Genomic DNA, 20,116 nt, shown 5'->3' with positions numbered 1-20,116 from the left:
CTTTAATTCAGTGACGGGTAGAAAAGTGTGTGTAAGGAAAGTAACAGGAATATCTCTATTATTATTCGTTCTCAAATTTAGCCTACAATCTCGGTCATAAATTTCTGGGACACTTGGACACGGGGACGAAGGGTTGTATTACGGGTTGGCGTCAATATCGTTTTGGCTGGGATTGTAGTTCCATTGTCACTTCAAACCCCCCAGGACCTCCCCAATTGACGAGTAAAATCGTCTGCAATTAGAAAGAGTAAAATCTGTGAAGTCTCACTCCCAGGGTGCCAACGGGTTAAATGGAGGGGACAACTATGCTCGCAAAGCTCGCAAAGCTCGCAACTATGCTCGCAAAGCAACCTAATTTCAAAACTGGTGTGTTATAGATGGAAAGCTTAGGAACCCCAACTTAAGCTGAGTTGTTTAAGGCCCGGTTCAAACGTCGAACTTTTCATGTGCCAAACCTAATGGAAATGAGCGAAAACAATCGATTTTTCTCATTTGCATTAGATTCGACACATGAAAATTTCGACGCTTGAACCGAGCCTAACAGTTTTAACTTGGAGAGGTGATGACTTAGAAATGTTCCATTCAGAAGCACGTGAAATTGTATTTTAATATGAGGTTTTCACGTGACGTCATCGCCGCCATGTTGGTCGACGGAAACAAGAGATCTCTTTTTACCTCCTTTTGTTCAACAACCGGAAGTCGTACATTTCTGTGTTGTTATTGGTGTCTCTGGAAGTTGGTTGAAAACATCCTATTCCTGAATCAGCTTTGTAAACCTGCGGCAATTTCATCTCAACCAAAAGGGTTTTTCTGCACTGAAAATAGGGTATGGAATATTATGAAGAAATAAATGGGGTTATGCGCCTTTAATCGCGATTTTCTGTTCATGGTTTTCTGACATTTTTCGATTCAGTTTGGAAAATATGAAAATTTAGGCCTTGGTCACTTAAACTTAAAATTAACTTGCCTGAACTTTACTCGACTTGCTAAAAACCCCAAGGGGGTTTGAAGACTCTTTCGTAGTAGAAACCTTATTATCACCACTTTAAAATATAAGTACATGAAGTTTACTGTGTTTGTTTACTTTTTAATGTTTTGTTCTTTTTTGTCCGAAACTTTACTTCCCTACGATATTCAACTGACTGGAACCTGTATACCGACTATAAATAGTTATGGTGCACTTGTTTGCCGGTAACAGTTGAAAAACAAAAAAATGGCCAACGACAGGCCAATATTCGCAGTACCATGTTTCTTTTGTCGAAGTATTTCGATTTTTTAAACATTCTCATTATTCGGAAAGTGCAAAAGCCCCCATACTGATTCATGTTCATGATTTTGATCAACAACAATGTGAATTGCAAGTCCAAAGAAAGGCAGTTTCTTAGTTATTATATATGTAAATTTGTTTCGTTCAACTTCGCTTGTTTTGCCTTCATAATCTGCATATCCTGTGTCATTTCATAACAAGTGGTTATCCAGTTATCTTTCGTTTTGGTTACTTGTATTGTCACCTATATTCATCACCAATTTGCCCTTTAGTGAGAAACGGAGAGTTGAGAATCCCTTAAGGTGAGTCATGGTGAAGTTTAAGAGTACTTTTGATAGTTTCAGCACGATCAAGTCATAATGATCTTGAGTGACTGTTTTATAAATACACAAAATACTTTGAGCATGAACTTGTGAGCTTGCGAAATAGATGTTTGTCGCGCGTTTTGTATCTCAATGACTAACGAGCTAACGTTACATTAGAACGAGTTTCCATCGTTGAGTCTGTCGGATTTGAAATTAAAATGGCTTTCTCACTCCGTTTTCCAGCTGAATAACTTCGTCGGTCGTCGTCATTTGTGGTCTTTTGTTCTACTGCAGTAAAATAAAAGCAGTTTATTTCGACGTTAAATCCAGCGATAAGATGATACCAGTAAATACCAATTATTTTCAGTGTCTTCATGATTTACTTTCCAGAAGTGACTTGCTGTAATAAATCTGAGGCTAAAATTCGTTTGAGGTTCTTTGTTATATGTCAGTGAAGTGTCGCTCGCTCAAACGACAAACCTGATTCAGTGCTCTGAATGCTTTGAAAAGTCGTTTGCCCATAGTTAATATACGTTAACTATGGTTTGACTGAGTTGTGGTAAAACAATTAGTTTGGGGCAGTTCTCGTGTTCGCAAGGACTATTAAGCCTTGGTTTCGTCTTACAATCCGGACTTCTTCATGAACTCTGTGGGACGTTAAAGATCGCACACAATAAGAGCTAATAAGAGCAGCTCACGGAGGTCCTGGTGTTGTGGTGGTAGATAGTAGTAGTAGTGGTAAAGCTTTATTAACGGTATCACTTCAGGCTTATGGTTTATGATGCCAAGTAAGAAAAAACAGCCATAAGTCAAAAGAGAGTTTGCCGAGTGCTGACAGTGCTGGACCTGATGACGTCAGTGTAAGATGTAGAGTACGTGAAGGGAAGTGATGGGGTTCTTAATGGGGCGGATTCGTCCACCTCCGATTTCAGGTGTCATACTGGGACAGCCTGATTTCTTACGAGCTTTTAGGATGCATTGACAGAGCTGTATTTGGCACTCGGTGTTTAGTATTCTCCGAAGAGTCAGTGACACGTAAATCCTTTGAAGGTGCTCAAGGTCAAGGAAGGATCGGATCGGATCTGTTACTAATTGTTCACGAGCCGTTGTACTCTGTAATCCCAGTTTAGATTTAGGTCTTTTCTCAAGTAATATCTTTGAAGTAAATCGTCCCGGGAACCTGCGGGCGAACCTTCTTGACCTCCTAAGGAATTCCGATTGGTTTGTTGCCATGACAATGTTAAAGATTTTCCTTCGACAAGAAGATTCAGAAAACTTTAGCATGACTAGCACGGGAATACTGTAACCAAAACTCCTATAATCCGATCTTTAACTTAAGAAAAAAACAAGACCTAAAAATCCTCGCCATTAAGAACCGGGGAAAACTGTCTATTGCTTTCAATGTTGTTACTCCGTTGGAGGTTTCAGACACTCATGCACCCCACGGCGACACTAAATTCTTGCCAGGCCGAGCTCAAAACGCCTAAATCGTGGCTGACAGCTACATAAAAGCAACTATAAAAGGATCTTTCATTGCTCAAGGTTATTTTCTAACTCTACGACTAAAATACTACAAAATGATTTTGTAACGATCTCTGGGGAAAAAAAATCTGAGATGTTTTAGGGTTAGGATTAGTAAAATAATTTTGTTTCCTCTGCCTGCGCGGTTTTACTTCGAACGCAATTGCTAATGTTGGGTATCCTGTGGTACCTGTGTCCTTTCCGGAGGTTGAGTTTTAGCTAGTTTTCGTTTTTCGTCGTTCGTTTGCTTTTTCAGCGCCATCTTGAATTACGTAATACGTGCATGAGCATCTCGACTTTGATAATGACGATCGCGCACCTCGTGATTGTTTTGTATGGAGTCTGTATGGAGATACACCAACACGCTGATAATGGACCCCAGTATGAAATGGTCTTCTAATTCGCTTCATGTAGACTTTTTCTAAGTAGACGTGTGCTTTGACGATGAAGCAAGCCCAAGAATATTGGCATAGAAATTCATTTCCGCAATAAACCTAAAAGTTATAGTAATATATTTTGAAACAATACTTTCTGTTTGGTTCTATCTTTAACGAAGCGTGTCACCGATTCACTTCACTGATTTTCATTTCTTGATGTGTTGTGAATCGCTTTTCCATGTTCGTTACTCTGCATTAAAAAAGGCGCTCTGCCTCTTCAATTCGCTTTCATATTTGCTGATGTTGTCAAAACCGATAAATAAGCGACATGTCTCTAACAACAGACTAAAGGAAAAGATGCCAAATTAATTTTAGCGGGATACTCTATTCATGTTGAAATTTTGGCGATTTCTTATAACACCATGACTGACAACTGAAGAAAGAAAGTTGGTCAGTTTTTCCAAATAGTGCATCCGTGGTTATTCTATTCTCTCCGGTCACTGTTAGCAAAAAAATAGAAATGTCATCGCTGCTATGTTGGTGGATCTGAACAAAAGATCTCTCATTAGCTTCTTTTGTTCGTCACCAGCAATTTCATCATTGTTATCTGTGTCCTTATAGATTGGTTGTAAACCACCTATAATATTATTGTTCGGTCTACAAGCCTCTAGAAACAATTTTTCAAGATGTTTTTCACTCTTCCGAGTCACTGATGGGATTAAATAGCTTTACACTGCCTAGACAACTGAGATGACAAAACGCTTTTCAAGTATTTCCTTTGCAAATTTCCTGTTTCATGAGACCAATATAGACAGCCTCAAGGACAAATAAATCATCTACGTTGTTTATCAATCCTTCGAGATCGTCATTGTGAGACAATCGATTTGAATCGCTTTTCCAGCTTCGTTAGTTTGTACTGAACATCATAAAAGTCAGTTCTTGCAGGTTTTTGCAAATATGGCATTTCCATGCACCTTTTTCATGATGTCATTGTAAGCATCATTTAAGGACCATTAAATCCTTCAGGATGTTCAGTCAGGCAAGATATCTGCATCAATTTTCAATTTTCGGCTCTCTGACATCAATAAAGACTCTTCCTATTTCGGAGTTAGTACATGAATGGTTGACCATCCGGTAGTTGTACGTGGGCTTCAATCAATCAGTCTTTATTTCAACACGTAACATCGGTGAGCCTGAAAAAGGCTCGTTGCAAAATGTACGTGCATAATAAAAATTATATATAAGCTGATTGATAATGGTAATTGAACCGCCGGAGTGGAGTACAATTTAGTCTGAAATCATGGTCAATTTACATTATCAACTCCGTTGATAAAACCAGATTTTTGTGTACTACTTTCCCACCAACGCAGCACCACAGTTTCTTTAGAAACTACCTCCTTTATTCATTAGCTAGCAAATACATTGCAGTGACGCACTTCCAGGCCCAGCTTAAGTCCATTGAGCTTGATAACGAAATTCTTTAGATCAGAGTCTCCCCCAACGTAAGGTAGATGGTTCCAGAGTCTGCATCAGTGCAATATATGAAGAGGATTTGTGCTTGAAGGAAGTATTAGGGACCGGTTGATTAAATCTGCTACCAATTCCACTTATGGGTAATTAGGATGACGTAATTGTGGGACACTATTCATATCGTGGTCGTTGCCATAAGTGGGCTGAGTTTGTGTTGGTTCTCGACCCTCCTCCAAGGATTTTTCTCCGTTGTTTTCCTGTTTCCCTCCTTTACCAAGACTCTGCGGCTTGTTCTCCCTTTGAGGGCCGTATGGCAAAGCCGAACACTAAGTTGTAAAAACGTGTCTCTCGATAAAAGAAAACGTTAAGTAAACCTTTTACGATGTTTTTCAGATAACAAATTTAAATTCTTGCATGCATCGCTTTTCCGTTTTCTTTACTCTTTACTTAATGACGAAAGTCTGTTCCCGCAACTCGAGTATTAGGGAGTATTCCACGTTTCCTTTAGGAAGCGTTCAAATAATTTATGGGGTTAGGGGCTTTGAGAATTTGTATAGACCTCTTTCATACTGGCGGCCAATTAAAATATTCTTTTGTTTTAATGCTAATAAGCCTTTCTAGCCTCGCCAGAATAGATATTTGTTTCAAAACGAGGGCAGTAGTTCTAATTAACATACGAGTATACAAAATAATGTAAAAGTGGTCGCCATTTGTCAGGGGCAACCCAACGAGAATATAGTTCAAAACCACTTAAACATAGCATTGTTAAACGTATTTTAGTATTTAGACGGTAGATATAGGCATATTTTTATCTCCTAAACATTTTTCATCTGTTCGGATTTCCTAGCTGAAAGTCTAGTGATTCGAAAATTATAGGGATCAAAACTTACCTTTCGAAAATTTCAGCCGGAAAAAAGCTCCCGAAAATTCTAGGTGACCTTTTAAGGGTAAATTATACCACTTTTTTGATGTTCGAAAAGCCAAGGAGAGGCAGGCAAGCAAGAAATTTTACAACAAATATTCCGAAAATTCTAGATCTCAAATCGTCTTCCGAACAGATATTTTCCGAAAATTGACGTTGGGTGCCCCTGATTTATGAAAGTGGTCTATCAGGCAGACATTTCCAGTTTTTTAGGACGGATAGATCCTTCGGTTTTTTTGGCTTAGCCAGGCCTAAGGACCTTCATACCAGTGTAAGACAACTTCCCATGTCTGAAAAATCATCGCCTTTCTGTTACCCTTTAGGAAACTTAATTTAGCATACCTTTAATTTCTTTCTTTTTAGCACTTCCTGTTCGATGATATTAACATAGACACGCACGTATAAATCTCAGAGGGTTTAATCCTCGGTCTAGTGCGTGAGATTTCTCATTATCGCGACGGTTTGCTGTGGCGAAAGAACACTGACTACATACAGTATTCACATTTTTTTGCCGTGCTTATACCTCGGTCACTAAAAACCGTAAGTAGGTAATTTTTTGCTGATAGGTGCTTCAGTAACTGATAGAATTAAACACTTTTTTCCAAGACGTATTAGAATCTCTCTTCAATTCCACGCACGAACCGTCGTTAGATTACCGCTAGCATAACTGAACATCTCCGTTCCCCTCGGCAGTATTTCTACCATTTAGGTAAACTAGTTATACACTTTTTTCTGAGACACACCTCCATCAAAATGTTTGCCGATGACATAAAAGTGTAGGAAGAACTTTGCAACCACAAAAGGTTCACTAGAACTCTACGGATTGTTCGGCTAACTGGTCAAACGATTGGCCCTTTCGATTTAACCCTGAGAAATTAAAATGATATGCATTAAAGCCATAGTGGTAACAAGTCACTCCGCTGCTAAGGACGGAATTGGCCAACTGTAAGAGAAAACAATTCATCCCCTGTGTAGGATGTTATAAAACCAAAGACAATTTAAGGGCGCGTTCGATTGACCGTATTCCGGAATAAGAATACATGGAATATAAGTTAGAAATCCTTCGTTTTTACAAAGATTCACATCAAAATTATCAAACACTTGCTAAAATGCTATTTTAAACATATTTTTATTATCCTTACTGCTTCGAAACGCACCAAACATACCGTTTTCATCACCACTCCACGTATTCTTATTCCGGAATAGGGTCAATCGAACGCACCCTAAAATTTGACGATTTCCTTGGACTTGCTATCAAATCATTGTTTCAAATTATTTGTGAAAAATGCAAAGAGTAATCGTTTTAAATTTTATTTTATTTTTTATATTGTTACGACTGAAGTAGGCTCAGTCTCCAGCCGTGGGTGTCTCGGTGCGCCCGCGTTCCTCCCCACCACCAAGTGGTTCAGCGTTGTCTGTACTCTTATCGACAACGATATTCGTCATCACAGTGGTCAAAATTTGTTGTGGACCCACGAGGCGCAGCCGTGGGATGACGAATATTGTTGTCGATAAGAGTACAGACAACGCTGAACCACTTTTGATTTGTTACTTATACCAGATTAAGTGAAACGGTTCAAACATATGTTTTAATACAAGAGATAGATGGAAATGATGTATTTACACAAAGAGGTGAATTATTATAAAAATATTCACACAGCATTTTTACAGGTTTTCATTTGGTCTAACTTGATCCTACAAGCAGAAAGGCTTGCTCGTTTTTTTTCCCCATGTCCCATTGTGCGTGATGTTTTTGTTCTCTACTTTTGCTGTGCAGGAATTCGTTTTTTGAAAATTGCCCAACCGCCCCCCCCCCCCCCCCAAAAAAAAAAAAAAAAAAAGGAAGAAGAAGAAGAAGAATTAAATGGTCCATCCCTATGAATGACTGAATGAAGGAGCCAATAACCAACCAGATGAGCGGGTGTAATCTGTGGAGCAGCGGAAACTTCTAGATATAAACAATTGTCATCGATTAAGTAACTTGTCAGCCAACATTTAGGTTTAAAAGATTTCGTTTACGAACGGTTCACATCTTGTCAGTACGCCCCGACATTCCTCTCTTAGTTATAGCTGACAAAGTGCATTTATATGGTAGCGTTCCGCATGTGCTTACTTTATCTTAATTGTTTTCAAGGTTTTCAGACTTCGCAACGTTTGCTGCGGCAACTACGTCAAATGAAGCGCCAAGGGAAAAAGAAAGAGCAAAATGGCTCTGCTAACGGTGATTCTTTACAAGTTCCGGAAAATCAAACGGTAGATAATGACGACATTCCTCTCGTATTAGTCAACAATGGAACAGAAAGCGCCGGCACGAGGAAACGGTCTCGTGCAATTAGCAGGGTATCCATGTCATCTGACGACGAAGCAACAAAAGAGAAACAAGGGGTAGGCTTTTAATTAAAGCACAGTTTGGTGTCCCAGTGTTTTGATATAAAAGCATCAATAAGCATTATCATCACCCAACTAGTGGACTAATGCAAATCCTGCATTTGAATTGGCTACGCTACTAGAGGACTATTAATAATAGTCCTCGAGTAGCGAAAAGCGTGACGCTTTCTTTCGTTTTATTCCCAAATAAATATTTCTGCTCGTGCATTTGCTAACTTTATTATTGCCAGTCCGACTCGTTGGACCCTTCGTCCTCAAGGACCACGCCTCATGGGCTATTGACCCGCAGCCCTTGCGGGTTACGGGTCTAATTCTTAATCAGCAATGCATGGTATTTCTGGGTGCATTGCGATTGAGTGTATGTTGCATGCTATCGCTTCATTTGACCGATCGATGTTCACGCTGGGTACAACTTTATACTAAGATGAATAAGATGCCAATTTTGATTGAATATTGCTGTTTAATCAGTGATGTAATTAACGTGCATTTTGCTTTAAATACAGCAATGAAACTGAGCCAGATTCTTTGTGCAACAATTACGTTAATCGTTAAATTGTAAATTCTTGTATAAAACAAAAAATGTTTTCTGAATTGATGTTTTGCAGGAAGAATTTCTAGGTCAAAAGTCAACCATGCTGCATCAGCTGATTTTGAATGGAAAGGTAGAAGAAATACGAAAACTCCTAACCAAGGGAACAAGTGAGATTCAGTTTGCTTCATTGTAATTCATTGGTACTCTATCATCTTCAGCCTGCTCTAAGGCTCTGAAGAGAAGAGATAACACATTAGAATTGTCTACAGCAAGGCATGGCCCACTAATTTTCTCTCTGTATATTCTTTCGATTTCGAAAAACCAATCGCAACCCACGTAGACATGGGTTGAATGGGTCAATTATTGCGCAAAAGAAAGTGCTTGTAAAAATGCAAGTGTTTCATAAATTTTAGAGTAGATTTTAAGAGGTGGATGATTATTTATCCACAAGGTAAAGCTCTGCAAGCTATGAGGAAGGAACTTGGGCCAGCTGGTCTAAGATATCAGATCGATCGATCAGATCAGGTCTGATCAGTCCACTTTATTTCTTTTGATCAGTTTACGTTCTGACGCTTTCTCGACGAATTTCAATTAACAGGTGTCAATACCAGAGATAAGTCTGGTAAAACTCCTCTTCATACGGCTATCCTTTCAAAACAACACACGATTGTAGATATGCTCCTAAATCACGGAGCTGACGTCACCGTGACAGATGATGCAGGCGACACTCCCTTACATACCGCAATCTATGTTGGAAGCGAGAGACTGGTACTGGTGAGTATCGTTACAATCTGTTTCATATATTTCCTGGTTCATAGCTCGAAGTTTCCCTTGTTATGGTTGTGATTGGCATTTTTGTTAGTCTCCTTTTGCCGCAGTGATTGTTTTTTTTTTATTCACAAGAAAATGTGTAAACATTTTCAAAAGTCTGTATGATCAGTTCATTGCTGAAGATCTTTCCGGTATGTCTTGTCAAAGAAAACGTTTCCTCTCTTGCAATAGTAGTGGTTGTTGTTGAAAGTTATTTCTCGCTATTACCGGAATCGTAATCATTTTTATGGGGATTCCCAACAATCGTCATCATCATCATCATCGTCATCATCGTCATCATCGTCATCATCATCGTCATCATCATCATCATCATCATCATCGTCATCATCATCGTCATCATCGTCATCATCATCGTCATCATCATCGTCATCATCATCATCATCATCGTCATCATCATCGTCATCATCATCGTCATCCTCATTATCATCATGATCATCATAATCCTCCAAGGGTGGGCGCCTCAGCCAAAAAACTCCCCATCAATTTCTCGCTTTATTTCTACCCCGTGCTCCTACTCAAAGTTCAAGTTCAATTTTAGCTCAAGTTTATTGTTTTGTCTCAGCACAGAGCATAGTGTTTAAAGTACTTTAAAAGCTAATGGCGAGGAAGCCCAGAGGAAACCACTGGCTCCCTCAATTAATTCATAAATTAGTTAATTAATTAATGTATGTACGGAGTATTAACAGAAGTATACATGTCAGATTATAGGCAGAGCTACTAAACAGTGTATGAAACATTAAAATATACTATATAAACTAAAACTGTAATCTGAAGTGGTAGAATCAGCTGGAATTGCGCCCCCACAAGATCCCATTCCGGAACACTTGGTGCAATTTATTGATGTAGCTTCGTTTTTTGCAGACACTCCTACAACAAGCAAGTGCAGACGTTAACGCTCTGGGTCGTGGCTCGTGTACACCCCTGCATCTAGCAGCTGAAATGGACAATGACGAAATCTGTAAAATACTGGTGAGTCATTTGCATCAACATCCGCTGTCATAATCTTGGTTTTGCTACAACAACGATATTGGCTTTGGCCGAAGCACTGAAAAGCAAACAACACAAATACAGATCAATGTTATGCAGCTCCATTGTGTTAACTAGACACAGTCTCGTTTGCTTGTGTTACATGATTCCTAAACGAAAGACGACAGCTGTTAAAATAACGAAATCCAGGTTTCTCCAAAGCCCTGGAAGTTTAAAAGCGTATTTAAACTCTCCATCCCTTTCTGGCCGTGAGGTTTATTTTGTTTTGTGGTGGATTTCGTTAACTGATTGGATCAAGGTTTTTCGTCTCTGATTTAGACTGAGAATTCTGGAAACACAAAAAGTCAAGATGAGACGGGGATGACGCCTCTGGCTCACGCCATGGAGAGAGGTGCTAAAAGATCAGCAACTTATCTCTTAGAACATGGTGCGTATGAAGCGACGTCAAATTTAATTTTCTCATAGACTGTCGATAGGGAAAATACTAAGGCCTCCTTGCTTACTTTAGCCAAGAAACAAGGTACTGTTGAAGACTTCTTATACGACGTTGACATTGATGGCAACAGCCTTCTTCACCTTGCTGTTAACAGCGGTGTACTTGAGGTAAGAGCATGCGTATTACTTTAAGAAGAAGCAATGACTTTCCAACAAAACAAACAAACAAACAAGCAAAAACAAATAAGGCTTTAAAATATATAATTTAACGCCCTTTCTAATGCCCAAACAAGGCGTTCCCTTCTCAGCAAGTGGCGCTTCATCAAAAGAAATCTTTGTTCTTTAATTCGTCTATCACCTAGTTGATTTTAGGAGCCACATTCCTTTAACCTGCGTATCACGGTTTCCAGTACTCGTCCAAATCTATATTGTTAAAATTAAGGTGTCTTCTTTGTCGCAATTCTTGACTGACGCGAGCCATGTTTCTCAGGGAGTGGTAGATAGGTCGGTAGGTTGGTATCTTTATTTCAACTCGGGTTGATGAGGCTGATTAGGCCCCTAGCAATACATGCTAATATGCTGAGAAAAGAATAAAAATATTAAAATGACTAACATTCTAAATATATCAATAAGTAAACAATCCCAAGTATTAAATCTTATTACAGTGAATCATGGAAAACTATACATTACAAATGTAGCTCTCTTACCACAGTGGGTGTGGTGATGTGTGAAAACGGGTAAAAATTTCTAAAGATGCGAACAGAAATAATTCCTTAGCTTTCTTTTATTATTAACGATATACCAGACAACCTGAGTAGTCATCAGTGCCTTTCTAGTAATGCTAGCTCGGCTTTCTCCCTTCGCCGTGAAAACCAGTTCTCTGCAATGTTTCAGTATTGTGCACTCCTAACCGAAGCCGCTGCTCACAGATTCACGACTCCGCCCGTGATAAATTTTAGAAAAGTTGCAACCCGTGATAGAAGTCCCATGAAAACATGCTGGTTTACGAAGAATGCTTCTATTTTTCGACGATCTTTGTTTTTTTAGGTGGTTGAGCTTTGCATTGAGTACGGAGTGCGAATAAGACAGCCACGGGTAAGACAATATGCCTGAATTTGCCTTATTTTGATTGTGCAAAATTTCTCCCGTAATTATATTACAAGGAAATCTCTATAGATGAAGGAATTTTATGTACAGAACTCTAGTTTTTACAATGACTGCAAAATTCTAGCGCGCTCATTGGCTAATTTTTATTGTCTACAAGTGGACAGACACATAAATTTATAATTTATGTGTTTCGAAGAGTTTAATTCATGCAACGTCGATCTGTCACTTTTTAACCAAAAGAAAGTCTCCGTTTTTTCCATCAGCCAAGAAGAGAGCGAGGCAAGCTATGAATTTGATCGCGTCAGATTGAATAAAATTGAAGTTTCTCGCATTCTTCTCGTGTTTTGACTTAATTTTGACCCCTCTGCCTTTTTGTTATTGTAAAAAACGAATTGATGTCATTTTTTCATGCGTCTGTCCTGTTATTGACAATGAAGTTCGTCATAACATTGTCAAAGTGGTCTGTGGATCCACTCGGCTATCGCCTCGTGGATCCACAGCTACTTTGACAATGTTAAGACGAAAGTCATGATCAATAACAGGACAGACGCATGAAAAACTGAGGCCAATTTGTTAACTTGAATTTCACGAATAAAGAACGAAGGAAAGTGAGACAATTTTACTCTTTGTTTACACTTGCTCTCTGTGTAGGATTGTTTTTTCTCTTTGTCTTTTATTGAAGAACACCTTTGTTTTCAATCCAGAGACGTGACAAGGTAACATCATTTCACATGGCTTGTGAGCTGGGGTCGATGCCGATTGTGGAATATCTCGTCACCAAAGACCCAGCGGTCTGTAGGATAACTCTTGTTGACTTCAGAGGTAGAACACCATTGCACCTGGCTGCTAGCAAAAACCACGTCCATGTCGTTGAGTTTCTTCTTGAAAATGTAAGTTAATTCAAGAATAAGTTATTCGTGTGATGCTCGTGTATTTACCAAAATTCTTCTTCTCACTCAGTGCCGTAGCTGGGCATCATTTTTCGGGGGGGCCCAACTTGGCCGAGCGAGCGCCGAAAGAGCGACCAGAAGGTGTTGGGGCTGAAGCTCCTCCGGCCAGCCCCATTCCCTCTCGTGGTTCCTGAACTGAGTGGTCTGAATAGTTATTGAAATTTGGAACAGTAGCAGTAACAGCAACGTCGGCAAAATTACATTAATAAGACCTTGTTACAGTGCTTGTTATGGGAGGCGCGGAGGCCTCATGGTTAGAGTGCTCGACTCCGGATCAAGTGGTCCGGGTTCGGCTCCTGGCCGGGGACATTGTGTTTTGTCTTTTGGGAAGACACTTTACTCTCACAGTGCCTCTCTCCACCCAGGTGTATAAATGGATAAATGGGTATCGGCGAATTTAATGCTGGGGGTAATCCTGCGATGGACTAGCATCCCATCCAGGGGGGAGTAGAAATACTCCTAGTCGCTTCATGCTACGGAAACCAAAGATAGGCGCCGGCCTGATGGGCCTTCCTAGGCTCGTAACAGAGACTTAAAATGCATGTTCATAAAGATGGTTGTAGCTTTAGCCAAATAAATCAGTGCAAATACCAATTCAAGACAACCATCCTCAAACGATTTTCTAAAATGTACTCAACTAAGGGCCTGATTACATGGTGAATTTCAGCCCGGATTCTGAAAGAAATCCTCTTGAAATGTAAGTGGCGATTACATGGAGAAGGTTTCTAAATTGAAATGGAATTTCAGCTCGGGCTGAAAAAGGAACGTGAGTATGCGGGCCTCACCCAACCAAGAAGTGTTCCTTGTTTCAAAGCAGTTTGATTTTTCTTTTTTAAAGGCATATCTGAATATATTTCATGCTCAATATATTTCATGATCGAAGCAAACAGAACGTGTGTGAACAACTTCAAGCACATGCACTAAGGCGTGTAACACTGAGCTGTACAAACGAGCCCGCAAAAATTATTACAGTAGAATACAATAGTGGTTTGTTGGCACTTTGATAACAGTACATGTTAGTGTTAAACCAATTATAGGTATAGAAAGCGAAAAAAATTAACGATAACAATAACAATATTTATGAAATTAATAATACTTTTTTTCTTCCATAATTATTGGGGGGCGGCCCCCCGGGCCCCCAGGCCCTCCCCTAGCTACAGCACTGTGACATTTACTCCTTAGAGCACCTGAATCTAAAACCTGCCATTCAACGGCCATTTGTCTTCAATCGCTTCTTGTCAAGATAAAAGTAAAATGGCATATGGTTGAAACCCAGGAGTCATATCATAACTAGGTCAATTACGATCATGCGGGTGAGTGCAGTTCACTTAAAAATTTCCTTCTCTGGACTACACTCACCCGGACGATGGTATTTCACTTATTTATGACAAGACATATGTCTCTAGAGTTCGGAAAATATAGGGTCATCTCCTAATTACGCAGTTCAAATTGGGTGTTCTCCAGATCGCTAAGAGACGCCCGGTTTGCACTAGCGACGCAACCTCAAGCGCAAACATAAACGCAAGCTTTCACCGTGAAAACGGGCCTGACGCAAGCATAAGCTCATGCGCAAGGATCAATTTTTTTCCTTTTCCTTGTGTTTGCGCTTACAGTTGCGTTCGCTTACGTTGTGTGAAAACTGGACATAAAGCAAGCACAACGCAAGATGTGATGTTCGTCCAATGAAAAGACTCGTTAGAGATTTCACTCGCAGCGACATGTTGTAAAAGAGAACATGGAACTAGTGAATCTTTGTCTCTGCGTCGTGTTCTTGAGCTTTGCGTTATGTTTCGTTTTCACTTGACACGAATCTCTTGTGCTTGCGTCGCTAGTGAAAACCAGGCTCAAGATGTGCGGGAGCTTCAGTATTATTCGAACAGAATTTGAAAACTGTGTTTGAAGCATATCTTGTCGTTTTGATCATTCTAAATCGTTTTGCACATGCACAGGAAGCAGCTGTTGATCCAAAATCGGATGAGCGGCGTACTCCTTTGGTTTTTGCTGCTTCCCATGGTGCTGTTGACGTTGTAAAACTTCTAATGGAACGTGGTGCTGACGTCACCATCCGGGACACTGAACTCCAGTCTGTGTTGCATGCTGCTGTGGGACATCCTCGCGTGATGGAGATCCTTCTGCAGGTACGAGATCCTAACGAAGTGAGACAGTCAAACCTTACTGAGCATTATCTGAATGCAAAAGCCACTGTACTTACCCTAAGCGCCTTTCGCACTCGCGCACAACCTATTATTCGTTCATTTCTTTGAGCAGTTATTGGACCACTTTCCGTTTTTGTCACGACTCGTTAGCATGGCATACATGGTTACGTCAATGCAACGACGTCTCTGAGTGCAGCTTTAAACCCTAACTGGTGGCGGCTTATTATTCACAACAACTGTAGCCTTCGTAGCTGGTGGAATTGTTGGCGCGGGAGGCAAAAAACGAGCGTCAATTGGGGAGGGACTCGGAGGGACGCTGTGAAATTCACAGCGTCCCTGTCCGTTCTCCGCTCGCTATTTGCCTCTCGCTAGCTGCACAGGACAGAACAACTGTCGAAGTTGTCCGTCCTCTCAGCAGTAAAGATGTGGCTTTCAATTTTTCTGTATTTAACTCCTTTTTTCTTTTTCCTTTAGAGTCCTGCTGTTATGTCCCTTATCACTGAAAAGGATGTGCAAGGTTTTTCTGCTGTCCATTATGCAGCAAAGAAAGGAGACGTCAAGGTGAGATGTGGTAAGATGTTAAAGCTGATCAGCCATACGTTTGGCTTGCAAGTGTATGATCTTCTGTAACTGAATTCACGAAAAGGGTTTGTAGTGCCCCCTTATAGTCTCAATGACCCTTAATCTCTTGAATTAGAATGCCTTCATAAGCCGGTTGTGGGTCTGCCTTCGCGATAGACGCTGACCAAATGTTCTATAATTATTAACTCTCACTTGTATTGACATTGTTTGATTTTACGCTTGCACATATATTTCATGTTTACACCTGCACTTCAAAGCTGAGCTATTTTCTCTTGATTTACATTTAAATCGGTTATAGCCTTATAAAAGAAACTGTTTTGATGAAATGGTATATGAAATGAATCATTCCTCACGGGACCATTAGAACCCACAAATGACCAGCTCCCAATGTCAGTGGCTTCATAGCTCAATTGGTTAGAGCGTCGCACCGGAATCGCGAGGTCGCGGGTTCAAACCCCGTTGAAGTCTTGAATTTTTCAGACTTCTCTACGCAATTGCAAAAATTGCGCTCATAACTGCGAAGATCATAGCTTCACTTGAGAAACTGTTTTGTCTGATAATTGATGTGCACGGCTTTTCGGCGAAGTTAAGGGATTATGGTTGTATAATTTTAACATCTTTTGTTCACCTGCTTCTTCTGATCTTCAGAACGTGGAACTTTTTGTTGCCAAAAACAAAACAGCAGCAAGCGTAACATCAGACTCGCTGGACACGCCCATCCATGTGGCAGCTAAGTAATAACCATAGCTCGTTAATTCCATGTGAAATTCACGTGTCTTGTACTTAAGAGTTTATGAAAAACGTGATATACATTCGGTCAAGAGGATGAAGAATGTTAAAAAAAGAGTGATTTAAAGAAATTAATTTGGTAATATTTAAGGCACCTAGCTACTCTGTTTATTGAGAAGATTATTATAAACACTAGTACGATAATTTTCATTGAAAGTCAAACACAAGATCATAGTTTTAAAATTATATAACAATCTGATAAGGGGGGAGGAGGAAGAGGAGGAGCCTAATAAAAGCGCTGACTTTGCTCTAAGTGGTATTTTCAGTGCTAATCGTGAGAATATCTCGAGCAACAGTGTTTCACAAAGTATTACCTCACATTTGCCACAGATGTTCTCGTATTTATACATGTGCTGGTGTTAACGATTGAAACGTGAAAACCGTGAAAAGAACGTCAAAAAAATCCTACTGGAAAGAGGCGTGCTGAAGCAAGAGGCGCGGGATAAGCAAAGACTAATACATACCATATTACTAACGTTAATTCTGGGTTAAAGCACCGAAGCACTGAATCCAGGTCAGCTGTGCTCTATTTCATATGACATGACCAATGAAGGGACCCGGCCTTTAACAGTTTACTTTCTTGATGTCAGGTATGGATGGACCGAAGCAATTGAAAAGTTGATGGAGAGACAGAATGCTCGCATATTAAACCTGCAGAACAGCATCGGACGAACCGCACTACACTACGCATGCGCCGGGGGAAACGACCTCTCGACTGAGACACTGCTGAATTTCGGCGCAACAGTGGAGAGGTATGTCTCAGTACGTGCGCCAGCTTCTGCTGAAGTGAATCAAAGAGAAAGAAATGCGTTTAGCCTCCTGACTGTAGACTGAAGTACTTTGCCCATTCACAACAGGCACATGCAGAATGCATTGCAAGATTTTTAAGCGGTCTATCGCAAATTGCGTTCATTTATTTATTTCATTAAGTCAACGAGCCACTAACTGTGTCGTCAGTCAGACATTGTAAGTTATCTCGAAGGAATAAGTAAAATTGATACCATTATGAATATTTTATTAATTGAGTAACAGAAATTAGTGTGATGAAATGGTATATGAAATGAATCATATTATATGAAATGAATCATGTTAGTGAAATTAGTGTCGTAGATAACTTGCCATCTCATCTACTCAATTTGGTCGGCAAAGTAGGATTAAATTCCGTCCAAAGATCGAGAGCCGAACTTTCAATGACAAGCGATTCATGGCCAGGGCCGGGGCCTTTCTCTTCGCTTTGTTTTCTAGGATTGTGGACCTCCCTACTCTTGACGTAGAAAGACGTAGAAATTAAAAAGCCCTAATCCAAACTTGTTGTTGAGTACTCCTGTTTGCATTATAAAATTGACAAACAGTGCACACTTTTCAGGCCTATTTCTTTTGTTGTAGGGATCAAAATGAGCGATCTCCCCTCCACTTGGCAGCTATCAAAGGATGCAGACTATGCTGTGAAGCTGTGCTTGGGAAATACGAAGACTGTATTAACTGGGTTGACAAAAACAAGGTAACTCCCTCGGTTTTTGTTTCTTTTCTCCTTCGTCGTATTTACCCATCTTCCTCTATACCTTTTTTGCAGAATACGGCTTTACATCTAGCAGCCGTCAATGGCCATGCTCCAGTTGTGACCTTGCTGCTATCACATGATAAGTCTGAAATAACGTTCAATAACACAAGTGACAACATTCTCGATCTTGCCGTAAAGGAGAAGAAGAGCGCTGTTGTGATGGCGATTGCTGAACATGACAGGTAATGTTCCAATGCAATCACGTGCGCTGATACTTTTACGTATTCCTTCGAATAGGCTAGTTCCGAATTCTAACGGATGGCTCAGTTGGTTGAGCATCAGGAGGTCGTGAGTTCAGCTCCGGCCGGACCAACACTCAGGGTCTTTAAAGAACTGAGGAGAAAATGCTGCCTTTGTAATTACATCCGCAAATGCTTAGAGTTTCAAGTCTTTTCGGATAAGGACTACAAACCGTAGGCCCCGTCTCACAACCCTTGAATGTTCACAACCCAATGGGACGTAAAAGAACCCACACTATTTCAAGTACACTCGTTATTCGATGATTATGTGAAGTCGACGTGGGCATGTAACAAGCTCGGTTTTCTTTTTTCTTTCAGATGGAAAGAGGTGCTGACCAGTTGTTCTCCTGGCGTGGTTAAAATGCTTCAGACACTGGTTGAAATCATGCCTGACACTGTCGTGGTACGTAAACTTAAAATACTATTTAATTTTAAAAAATTGCGATCTTTGAAAACTACCTTCGGAGCTAAAGAGAGTAAAGATACATGATGTGCGCAAATAGAAAAAGAACCAAAAGGCTTACACCAAACGGGAATTACTTGTAATCAGTCACAGGCGTAAATAAATACCCAGTAAACACTGAGGAACGAAATACGCAACGGCTACAAACGCGAGGAACCGTTAAACTTCAGCAAGCAACTTTGCTGCAAGCTCGAAACAAGGTTTGCTAGTTCGTTATAGTTAACTCTTCATTTTAGAGTTGGTTGATTTTCATTTCGTGTATATTTTTAACCCATGTATTCCACTCTGTGGGAAAGGTGTGCATTGATACACCTGGTGTGGAGCTTGTGTTCTTGCAGCTTTCAGCATATGGCCCTCCATCCACACAATGTTGTCCTCCAGATTTCTCTTCTGCCATTTTGTTTAATTTATCAAACCAGTGACGTCATACAGCTGTGTCACGAGGTCATTTGAGTGCGTGGCCGTGGCGACAATGTTTGAAGTGTCATAGCGCGTATTTCAAACCAAAAAAGGTAGTTCAGACCTTTATCAAACACTTTTCTTACAAGTATGAAGAAGCAGAATTATGGGGAAAAAGTATCCGTATCATATACACGTTAACTATTTTGTCATAAACCTCAACATTGGTCCCCCCTTAACAGCTGTCCTTTTTAAATTGTCAAGGATTCCATATTGCCTTTTACTCAAACAATATCGATTTTTTTTGTCAGCGCTTCTTGGATCAGCTTGTGACGGAGACAGGAGAACCGCAAAGTACAAACTACAAGGTAGACCACTGTTACCTTGAGATTATAAGACAGAACAAAATGTCACTACAGGCGCAAAAACATTCAGCAGTAAACTTCGACATATCCGTTTTCTCTTCCTTTTAACCTGCTCATCCGAGGAATATACCTACAAATAACGGGAAAGGGATTGCAAAATTTCGAGCGAGATGTTCCAGTGGGATCAAATCAATGTTACGCCTTAGAATACTCTGGAAACTTGGAAGTACCCCATGTAGGTACTCACCACTCCCAGAAAATCAAAACAGGCTTCCTTTCACAAATTTTTAAGGGGAGAGAAAAAGCATCAACAGGGGTGTGACAAATGAATAAGCATATGGTACAGGGCGTCGCGTCTCCACCCACGTGATATGCGGCAATGTTTTTCAAGCGAAACAAAACTGAAAATCGATGTTTAATGTTTTCATTAAAACCGAGTTCTGTTTCTTGGAGATTGATTTGGCACACCA

At 40.2% G+C, this 20,116-nt stretch overlaps 1 protein-coding gene across 2 annotated transcripts in view; it reads left to right on the top strand.

The window, feature by feature from the left end:
• Positions 1 to 1,429: 1,429 nt before the first annotated feature.
• Positions 1,430 to 20,116, top strand: part of LOC137973281 (transient receptor potential cation channel subfamily A member 1-like) — a 40,014-nt gene continuing 21,327 nt past the window's right edge. Inside the window, exons 1-17 of one of the 2 annotated variants that reach the window (XM_068820061.1) lie at positions 1,430 to 1,569; positions 7,997 to 8,247; positions 8,856 to 8,949; positions 9,381 to 9,556; positions 10,475 to 10,582; positions 10,919 to 11,027; positions 11,109 to 11,203; positions 12,083 to 12,130; positions 12,847 to 13,032; positions 15,042 to 15,230; positions 15,723 to 15,809; positions 16,479 to 16,564; positions 17,210 to 17,371; positions 18,006 to 18,120; positions 18,193 to 18,362; positions 18,738 to 18,822; positions 19,593 to 19,649. In XM_068820061.1, the coding sequence (XP_068676162.1) occupies positions 8,038 to 8,247; positions 8,856 to 8,949; positions 9,381 to 9,556; positions 10,475 to 10,582; positions 10,919 to 11,027; positions 11,109 to 11,203; positions 12,083 to 12,130; positions 12,847 to 13,032; positions 15,042 to 15,230; positions 15,723 to 15,809; positions 16,479 to 16,564; positions 17,210 to 17,371; positions 18,006 to 18,120; positions 18,193 to 18,362; positions 18,738 to 18,822; positions 19,593 to 19,649 (1,977 nt within the window). In that variant the 5' untranslated portion in view covers positions 1,430 to 1,569; positions 7,997 to 8,037. Of the gene's footprint in view, positions 1,570 to 6,302; positions 6,403 to 7,996; positions 8,248 to 8,855; positions 8,950 to 9,380; positions 9,557 to 10,474; positions 10,583 to 10,918; positions 11,028 to 11,108; positions 11,204 to 12,082; positions 12,131 to 12,846; positions 13,033 to 15,041; positions 15,231 to 15,722; positions 15,810 to 16,478; positions 16,565 to 17,209; positions 17,372 to 18,005; positions 18,121 to 18,192; positions 18,363 to 18,737; positions 18,823 to 19,592; positions 19,650 to 20,116 lie in introns of those variants that run through there. The other variant, XM_068820062.1, reaches the window with a different exon arrangement.

The sequence above is a fragment of the Montipora foliosa genome, chromosome 10 (genome assembly GCF_036669935.1).
Source record: "Montipora foliosa isolate CH-2021 chromosome 10, ASM3666993v2, whole genome shotgun sequence".
NCBI classification, from domain to species: Eukaryota; Metazoa; Cnidaria; class Anthozoa; order Scleractinia; family Acroporidae; genus Montipora; species Montipora foliosa.
The sequence above is the reverse complement of the archived record's forward strand: the minus strand, read 5'-3'. Positions and strand labels throughout refer to the sequence as shown.